Source organism: Benincasa hispida, chromosome 2 (genome assembly GCF_009727055.1).
Source record: "Benincasa hispida cultivar B227 chromosome 2, ASM972705v1, whole genome shotgun sequence".
Taxonomy (NCBI): domain Eukaryota; kingdom Viridiplantae; phylum Streptophyta; class Magnoliopsida; order Cucurbitales; family Cucurbitaceae; genus Benincasa; species Benincasa hispida.
The window spans coordinates 49,779,299-49,789,739 of NC_052350.1; the positions used below are offsets into that span (position 1 = coordinate 49,779,299).

At 31.9% G+C, this 10,441-nt stretch overlaps 1 protein-coding gene and 1 non-coding gene across 2 annotated transcripts; both read left to right on the plus strand.

Moving 5' to 3' along the window:
• The first annotated feature begins 4,575 nt into the window (after positions 1–4,575).
• LOC120071521 (alpha/beta hydrolase domain-containing protein WAV2) lies at positions 4,576–9,406 on the plus strand. Its single transcript, XM_039023844.1, has 8 exons — positions 4,576–5,206; positions 6,510–6,545; positions 6,798–6,876; positions 7,007–7,061; positions 7,326–7,442; positions 7,649–7,813; positions 7,904–8,147; positions 8,987–9,406. Exons 1-8 carry the CDS (start codon positions 4,969–4,971, stop codon positions 9,001–9,003), a joined length of 951 nt encoding a protein of 316 aa, XP_038879772.1. The 5' UTR covers positions 4,576–4,968; the 3' UTR covers positions 9,004–9,406.
• Positions 7,109–7,252, plus strand: LOC120072398. The gene has a single exon (XR_005480458.1). It is a non-coding gene; the product is annotated as a small nucleolar RNA snoR2/U65 (small nucleolar RNA).
• Positions 9,407–10,441: the final 1,035 nt, after the last annotated feature.

The following is a 10,441-nucleotide window of genomic DNA, read 5'->3' on the forward strand; positions in this document are numbered from 1 at the left end:
TTGTTTAAAATTTTGTTCTAAAAAGAAGCACAACATAAATATGTAAAAATCTTATTTAATTATTTTCATATAATGAATTAAGATTGACAACTCAATTTCAATTTAAATAGTGAAAATTTTATTTCTAAAGGGTAAAGAAACTATTTCTAAGAGTTGTTGAGAATTATTTAAAAGATATTAGAATTAAATAAAATTAAAATAATATATGTACAAATAATTGTGTTATAAGTAATAAAAAATATATTTTAAAGGTAATAATAAATTCGGATTGATTCGGGTTGGTTTGAGTTATATTAGGTGAACCCATGAACCAACCAAACTCACAAAATTTTCATTTATTTGAACCCAACCCAACTAAAATGAGTTGATAACCCAATCCAAACTACGCGGGTTGGGTTGGATTGATCAGTTTTTTCGGGTCATCAGGTTTTTTTGAACACCCCTAATTAATCCTACTAAAGAAAAGTTATTTTTTTAACTAAATTAAATTTTGAACTTTATAAAACACGTGCATGCACATGTCTCAAATTAGTTAGTAGAAAGTGAATAACAAAATATATAAATTTACTAGAAGAAGTAGTGTTTATAAGCTTAATTTCAATAATTAAAAAACGAAAACCAAATGATTATCAAAGAATGACGTAAATAATATATTTAACATTTGTTTAAAAGTTCGTACATCTGTTAGACACATAAATACAAATTTAAAATTAGAAACCGAGAAAATAACTTGTAATTTAACCTTAATCTTGTCATTCTCTAATTACTATTTAGAGAATAAAGTGGTCTATCCTAATCACATTAAAAGTTTTTTTTTTTCCAAAATGGGTCTTCTTTTTTTTAGTACACAAAGTACAATAATAGGGTAATGAAAGAAGAAAACTTGTTCACATTGCCACTTTGTGGAACCCATTGATGTTCTACTAAGGAATCACTTTTTACTGTTTGTTGTTTGTTTTCTAGCTAAACTTTGATAGTTTTGACCCCAAAAAAGAAAGTTTAAATACATTATTTTCTTTATCATTACACTCCTTTTTAAATAAAATGAGTGGACAAGAAAAAAAAAATTAAAACCCTACCTTTACAATGACCATTTAATTGATATATCAATCGATCTAAACATAGTTTAATTGATTAAAATATATTATCAATTTAGTCAAAAGTTTGAATTTTCATTCTTATATGTTGTTGAAGACAATAAGAAAGACCAAATACTATTAAATCATCGATTGACCTAAAAGCTTAAACTGGTGGTTTAACACAAACGATTTAAACAAATTCTAAAGTGTTTAAAATCTATGATCGTTTTTAGTACAATAACAAGAGATGTTGAGATTTTTTTAGGAAAACAGAATAACAAATGTCTAGAGAGTTACATCAAGAGACGTCAATAAAGAAAATCACCCAGATGAAGAGTTTGAGAAAAAAAAAAAAAAACATCCGGTCTTCCAAAACTTTTCTAACAAGCTCTCCAAGATCTTGAACCATTAACTTAACGTCATCAATCATAAAAAAACACCTCAGTGAGATCAATATTATAAAGATGAGAGATCGAAACTTCGATCTTTGAGAAAGAAGATTATACTAATTAGAAATTCATTTTAACGTAGAGATCTTGAAATTTGAACCTTTGGAATAGAAAGAATACAAGGTAATTACTTGATATTATAATTTATGATATATGATATAAATGTAAGAATAATATTTAAATACAAAATCATTATTTTCGTATGAATGTTGAAATTCTCAACTAAGATTCATAATTTAGTGGATGTGGTGAGCATTCATAATTTCTTACACCACAAAATATTTAGATTAAAATATATTTTTACTCCCTATATTTTGGATAGAGTTTCCTTTTAATTTCTTTATTTTAAAATATTACATGTTTGGTTAAATTTTGAGTTTGGTTTCAATTTAGTTTTTATATTTAAAATTATTATAATTTTACTTTTGAGATTTAAGTTTTATTTTAATTTAGCCAATAAATTTTAATATTTACATTTTTAACCTTCATTTTTCACTAAATATTCATCTCGGTATTTGGTGTTAATGTTTATTAATTTAAAACAATTACAAGGTAAAATTTTAAAATTAATTTTAATAGTGAAACTTAATTAATAATGATGATTTTAAATTAATTAATATACATTAACGCTAATGATTGATAGTGAGTATTGTGTAAATCTTGAAATTTAGGGATCAAATTGAAACAAATTGTAAAAATTCAAATCTCAATGGTAAAATTGTAATATTTTAAAATCTATTAACAAAATTGAAACCAAACTCAAAACTCAAGTACTAAGGCCCCTTTTAGTAAACATTTTGTTTTTGAAAATTAAGCTTATTTTCTCTCATTTTCTTACCATTGTTTACATCTTTCTTATGTACAAAAGTTGAATTCGCAACCAAACTCCAAAAACAAAAAAAGTTTTTAAAAGTTACTATTTTAGTTTTCAAAATTTGACTTGGTTTTTGAAAATATTAATAAAAAATAAATAAAAAAAATATGAAATTTAGAGGTGGAAGAGTTATTTACATGTTTAATTTTAAAAAAAACAAAAAACCAAAATCTATTACCAAACATGGCCTTAAATGTGTAATATTTTAAAACACAAGGATCAAATAAACATTAGGCTCAAATTTGCATCTTACGCATACGTGTGCTCTGGCTACTCTGCATCTTCGTTGTGAGGGATCTTTTGGCCCACCAACTTAAATAAACAACTCAACTTCAATAGTAAAACAAGCACCATTGAAGTTTACACACTTAACAAGTAACTCAATCTTTTCATTTTTTTTTCTATTCTTCACTTTTATCGAGGAATTCCATTTTCCCCTCTTAATCTACTTTTCATAAATCTCGAAAAACTCTATCTTACAATTCTACACTCTAATGGGTTGTTTGAGGCGCCAAGTTGAGATATAATATTTGGTGTTCATATGTCTGTGAAGTTTATATATGTGTGGAGTTCATATGTCCGTGTCTGGGATGCAGAGTTATTTAGTCTGAGTTCATATGTCTGTGTTTAGGGTGCAGAGTTGAGTTTATATGTCTGAAGTATCTGGTACAGTTTTTTTAACTCTAAATAATATACTTTCATGATTAATATTTTTATTTTGAAACTTTTTTATTCAATAATTACCCATCTTTGTATTGAATAAAATATGTAATGCAATTTTTCTTCTAAATTTTAAAGCTTTTTTTCCTTCCTTCCTTTCTTTCTTGGGTAATGAACAAGAGTTATCTCATTACATTTTTTTTTTTTAAAAAAAATATGGTTAAATAAAATAAAAAATCAAAGAGAAAATAAAAATTTTTTAGTCCTGATTTTTTCCCATGAATTTCATTATCACCTTATTCTTTTTATTCTTATTCCTATTGTTGCTCTTTATCTTTACTCTGTCATTTATTCTTTTAATTGCATTTTTTTATTGTCACCACATTTCTTCAACAATTTCATTTTCAATTCCTCCAATTTTGGAGGATCATCATAGACAAATCTTCCATTTTTCACTAATTTTTGCTAGATCATGTTCCAAAAAAAAAAATATTATGTTATATATTACATATTTTTCAACTACATACATACTTGTTGTCTAAATATTCTTAACACTCATATGATATGTGAATTTAATTGAATACAAAAAATATTTTACAATTTTTTACGCATAAATATATTTTAACCATCATCAGTCTTATAATAATCGGAAGTAATTGTCAAAGTTGACTATCGAAGAATATTTTCATTAGAGTTTTGTAGTCGGAGGTGGTTGTCAGAACCTGAAGTTTGTTGCATGAAGGTGGTTGGAGTTGGTCATCGGAGGTGGTTTGTGGGGTCCAGAGTTGGTCACGCGAAGGTGATCATCGAAGTTGATCGTCAAAAATGAATTTTGCCGGAGTTTGTAGTTGAAGGTGGTTGTTGAAGCCCCTAGTTGGTCGTTAGAGTTGCTCACTCGAAGGTAGTCATTGAAGTTGATTTTCATCGGAGTTTGTAGTCAGAGGTGGTTGTCGGAGCCTAAAATTAGTCATTGGAGTTGGTCGCGTGAAGGTAGTCATTGAGTTGGGTCACCAAAGTTGTCAACGGAGGTGGTTGCTAGAGTCCAAAATTAGTTTTTGGATGGACGCGTGAAGGTTGTTGAAGCCCAGAGTTGGTTGCTGGAGCCAGAGTTGGTTGCTGGAGTTGTCATCGAAGGTGGTTGTCGGAGCATAGAGTTGATCGCTAGAATTGTCATTGAAGGCGGTTGTTGGAGTCTAGAGTTAGTTTCCGGAGTGTGACAAGTGGCCAATGGGTGGAACCATTGTAAACCTTGGAAGAAGGGAGAGTTGAGATGAGTTGGTAAAATATATTAACTCAACTTTATCAGCATCTAAAATTGGTGGACCAAATATTGAATTGATATATTATACTAATTCAACTCATATTGAAGAGCCAAATACCATCTAAATACAAACTTATAAACTCTAACATATTAACTTCACTTGGTTGGTCAAACATCCACTTATGAGCGAAATTAAAATGAGGTGATCTATACGAAAACACCTCAAATTGGGGTCATATTTCATAACTTAAAATCATTTCACATTTTTCTTGCCAAGGGGGAAGAAAAATAAGGCGGAGCCTCGGCCACGGAATCGGAGTCCCTTTTTAACCTTTATTTTGGCAGAGTGCGGTCCAAAGCTCAAGCAGAGCAGCGCCATAGCCATAGCCCATAAGCACTGCTTGCCGATGTCACTGTGCGAGGAACACGAACACGCATACACTGTATAACCCTTCAACGGCAAATTAAACACCAACCCAAGTTTAGTTTTACTCCAAACTTCAAACCCAATTCCCCTTTTCAGTCCTTACATCTTCTTTCTTCTTCAAAATCTCATGAATTTCCCCATTACCCACCGACCCTGAATTTTCAATTTTCAAATCGAGGGAAAACGACCAAACCCAACGGCAACGGGAGAGATCGAGTATGGTATCTTATGTGAGTGCGTTGCTTTATGGCGTCGGAGGCTTGGTGGTCGCCGGAATGGCGTTACTGGTCGCTTTTCAAGAGAGATTGGTTTATGTGCCGGTTCTTCCTGGGTTTACGAAATCTTATGCGATTAACCCATCTCGGCTTCGCCTTGTTTATGAGGATGTATGGCTTCGATCTTCTGATGGAGTCCGCCTTCACTCGTGGTTCATTAAACTCTTCCCCGATTGCCGAGGTTTGATTCTTCTCTTTTCATTTCTCTTTTGGTTGTGTCGATTTTTCTTGTTGAATTTTGATGGATTTCGCTGGTAGGGTTTAGGTGATGCGGTTGTGTTCTGTTTTTTTGTGACTCTGAGCTGATTTTTGGACCTGGGACTGGCGGATCTTAGGTTTGTTTTGTGGTTGGGTTGTTTGATTAGTTATCGAGATGAATTTGTTTTGTGTTTCTCTTCTGAAGAGAGTGGTATGAAATGGAGGGAAGAGCTTAATGATTAGATCTGTCGAGATGGCCTGTTGATCATTTCTTTGTGAATAAGTTTGGATGCTTAGCTGATAAAATCTGTGCCAAATAAATTTAGCTTAAAATTGAAGGGGAATTGAGGATGATTGAGAATGTGGATATCTGGGACCTGGCTATTTGGACGAGATGCTGGTGTACTTGTTTAGGGGAATCTCGTGATGGGTGCGTCAGGGACTGTTGGATAGCTGGATTCGTACTGCATGATTTGTACCTTGGAATGTAAAAGTTCTTTTAATTGTTGCATTAAAGAGAGTACTATATTGGGTGAATATGGAATTCAGGTATTCATGTTGCTGGGTATCACATGCTGGATTTAAATGGACAGTGGTTGAAGTTTATTCTGGTTGTTGAAGGTTGAAATGAAAATGCTGGTTCAAAAGGGGTATCAGAAAAAATGAAGATATCTAACATTGTTTATAAGGTCTCTTTTGTTGTTATATTTGTGGCATGCAAGATGGTAACAAAATGTTCCTAGAGAGGAATCCAGATGTGGAATCACCTAATTTTTAAAGGACTTCTAAGAGGATTGGGGCTTATTTTGAATTAAAAAATAGAGAATTTTCCCTTGCAGGTTCTAACATCTTGTAAAATTTCATCTTTCATGGTGATTACACACTGATGCAGGCTTTAATACGTGTCTGATGCTTATTTTAAGGCTCTAAATGGTTGTAGATGATTTGGATCGAAGGCTTGATAGAGTTGGAAAATAACATTTCTTTAACAGTACTCCTGTATTGATCTGAAGGAAAATTTCTCTTTGGTTCTGCTTATATAACTCCTAAAGTGTATTTTCTCATACATGCTTGTCATCAATTCTTTTATTAGTTATGGGGATATTCTTCTTTCATGTATCTTTTTTCCTGGTTATTTTAACTGTATATTTGTCTGTTTTTCACCCTTAACAGCTTAATTTATACTGCTTTGCTTCTTACTTTTCTTTTCCCTCTTTGGGCTTGCATATTTACCTTAATGTGGGGTAAGCTTTCAAGGCTTACATTGTGATACGGCTGTTTTGCAGGTCCTACCATCCTTTTTTTCCAAGAGAATGCTGGAAGTATCCTGATTGTCATGGCCATCTTTGTGGAAGTTGGATATAAGAAAATTATTGTTTAACTAAATGTTCTAGCATGTTTATATATCCATCTTATCCATTTTAGATTTGAATTTTGTTCATGATGCACGTGTGAAATCTTGACTCTTAACTATATATATTTGGTAATATAAAAAATAGTCTGTGTATGCTAGTAATATGCTGATGGGTTTTCGGGTTCAATTCCTATTTTTTGACCTTGACTTCCTGCTCTAGACATCGCCCATCGTCTTGAAATGGTCCGCATCATGATACAAAGGTTACAGTGCAATGTTTTCATGCTTTCATATAGAGGGTATGTTATTTTACATAAATGTGGCAAGCTTGTCTTTTAACATATATTTCAGCAGCAATATGTTCATTGATATACATATATTGCTGCTACTTTAATGGAATGATCACTGATGCCATATGACCTTAAGCAGTTATGGAGCAAGTGATGGTTATCCTTCTCAGCATGGAATTACTAGAGATGCTCAGGTGTGCTTTGGTCTTGATTCTCTGTTCTATTATGTTCTTTCGACATTGGTTCGATGCCACGTCGTCGATAGCTCAAGGGCGGTGATCGACGATGCTATGATTGAACCAAAAATAAGTTTTTTCACATGTCGATAGGAATCTGTTTATCTTTGTTCTATAGATTTACAGAGCCGTTTTGTGTGATTACATTTTTGTTCTCTTTCCAAATATTATGTTTTTTCAACAAGAGTACTTGAAAACACTGCTTTTATTTTACTTGAGTAGGCTGCATTGGACCATCTTTCTCAAAGGACCGATATTGACACGTCTAGGATAATAGTGTTTGGAAGGTCACTTGGGGGTGCAGTTGGAGCAGTTCTTACCAAAAATAACCCTGACAAGGTATTATTTGTAGGGCTACGCTTGCCTTTTGATAATGTCATGATAATGTCACCTAGAGATTTACTGTGACTTTTTTGAATCAAAATGTTCCATGTCCAGTGTGACTGTCAACCTTTTACTGTCATAAGATACGTTGATCTTCTTCGAGTTCTTTTGTGCTTTTTATTCTGCATTCTGTAGGTTGTTTACCATATTCTGAATTGCAGGTTGCTGCATTGATATTAGAAAATACTTTTACTTCAATTTTGGATATGGCTGGAGTTTTGCTACCCTTTCTAAAGTGGTTTATTGGAGGCCCTGGATCAAAAGGTCCCAAGGTTCTCAATTTTCTTGTGCGTTCTCCATGGAGCACCATCGATGTAGTTGGCAAGGTGGGGTTTGACAGTTCAAAATATCGTTATTTTTTACATTATTTCTTGCTTCGGTTGTATAAGTAGCCCTTTTTGAAATTATCTCTGCAGATTAAGCAGCCAATTCTTTTCTTATCTGGATTACAAGACGAGATGGTTCCCCCAGTTCACATGCAGATGCTGTATGCGAAAGCAGCTGCTCATAACAACCGTTGTCTCTTCGTCGACTTCGCCTCTGGCATGCATATGGACACTTGGTTAGCCGGTGGAGATCATTATTGGAGAACAATTCAGCAGTTTATTGATCAGAATGTGCCAGAGAATAGAGAAAGTGAATCATCAGGAGACGACAAAGGTTCGATAATTCCTTGTTTAAGAACAAAGATCTCAATTAGAGTTTGTTCCATGAGTTTTTCTACATAACTAACGATGAAACTCCTTTTCCGCCAGTTCTTATTAAACTGGGTATGGGTTTGATAGGTTATTCAAATAGGACTAGTTATAAATCACTCGCCCTGCACCCCCCGGTTGATAAAAATAACGGCTTTCATTGAGAAAAATGAAAGAATACATGGGCATACAAAAAAACTGTCCACAAAAACTCCTCCCCTACAGGAAGGGACTCCAACTATGCAAAAATAACACCTATTGAATAGTTACAAAAGGTCTTCAAAACCGAGGCCCACAAAGAAACATGAAAGCGAACAAAGGACCAAACTTTACTAAGATCTTTGTCCACCCCTCTAAAAATCCTGCTATTCCACTCACCCCTACAAAACCCACAAGATTGCACACACCCTAGCAAATTTCCATTTGCTGTACTAGTTATAAATCACATGAACTAGATTAGTTAAAGATGGAAGCATTTCTGAATCTTAGAAACACTAGTTGAATTCATATATGTTTTCTGGAATGAATATAACCTGAACCTCAAGTATAGGCTTTGAGTATTGGAGAAATGCCTTCTGTTGGATATGTACTATTGTTTTTTTGCCATTCATCCAAATTCCTGAGCTTGGATTGTCCATTATATTTTATTTTCGGTATTTCATCGTATCGTTTTGTGTTTCTGGAATGTGACTGGTGCACCTTTTTATTTAGTTCTTGTGTTAATAGACATTGGCTTTCATTTTTCCTCGATGAAGCTGAGGATACTTGTCCTGGATTATTTATGGTTTGTTATACTGGTTTCAGCTTTTGGCACTAGATAGATGATGACTTGCTGCGAAGTGGGGTTTTGAATTATATTGATTTGGTCTTCCTTCTCCAAACTGATTTGTGGCATATCCAGGAACTAGAAGGTCTCTGTCTCTTCTGTAAGAAGTTGGGTGCAGTTGAGATTTATCAGAGCAAATGGAATGTGCTATAGTAGTAGTAGTAATCAAATATTCACTTGGAGGGGCTTCCTTTTCTTAATGGGTTTTTGGTTTTTAGGTTTCAGATATATGGCAGAGAGTCAGAGTGCCCTTTGATATGGTACTATTTGGATTTCAACCATTTTGGTTCCACACCAAAAAAACAACTAATTTTAGTTGTGTATGATAATTTGAAAGGCAAAAAGAAGAAAGAAAACCAAGGCAAATGCTAATTTTTGTTTTGTTTTGTTTTTTAATATTATGCAGCTGCAGCTTATCCAATCATTTATTTATTATTTATTATTATTTTTAGTACAATGGGGTTAGGAGACTCGAATCATATATTTCTTGGACGTTACTCAATTTGATGTTTCTACATAGTTAGAATTTGGTTGAAAAATAAAGATAGAAAAATGGGAAAATTATAACCTACATTTTCCTTCTTAATTTAAAGATGGTAAGTTTCAAAACAACTCATTTGTATTTTGTTTAGAAGGGTTTGATAAAACTCTTGGTCTTCATTTGATTTTTTATTTTTTATTTTTGAAATTTAAGTTTATAAACACTTGCTAAATTTAGAAAAATTAGTTTTTGTTTTTAAAATTTGATTAAGAATTCTCTTTTGTACTAAAGGAAGATGCATATTATTGTAAAAAATTGAAAGATGGATATTATTGTAAGAAATTGAGAGAGAATAGGTTTATTTATTTATTTATTTTTTAAAAAATCAGAAATAGTATGTTTGGTTGTCCATTGTTTTTTTTTTTTTCTTTCTTAAAGTTCAACATTACACTGAACATTTTTTTTTTTTTTTTTTTTATTTATTTTTATTTATTTTAATATTGATTGTGTTAATACAAAATAATCTTACTAGTATATAGAGATTGTGTAATGATTAAGATATTAACATAATAAAAAACTAAATTGTCAACACTAAAATACAAGTGGTCAAGACATGTATATACTCTTTATTTTCAAATGAATTCCATTAAAACCACCTTAAATTGATGAAATAAGAATATCATCCTACCAAAATCTTGTCAAAATATAGCAAGATAGATTATCATATAATTTTTTTTTGTACAAAAACCATCATATAATTATTTTATTTTTCTTTTTAAATAAATACTTATTTCTCATATTAATGAAAAATTATTATTATCTATTTTATTCGAACATATTTTTCAGACGCATGTTAATCCTTACATTTAAAGAAAGGTCTACACAGATATGTATATACATTTTAAATGATCCTAAAATAGAATTATAATACATTTCTAAATTGATAAAAGTC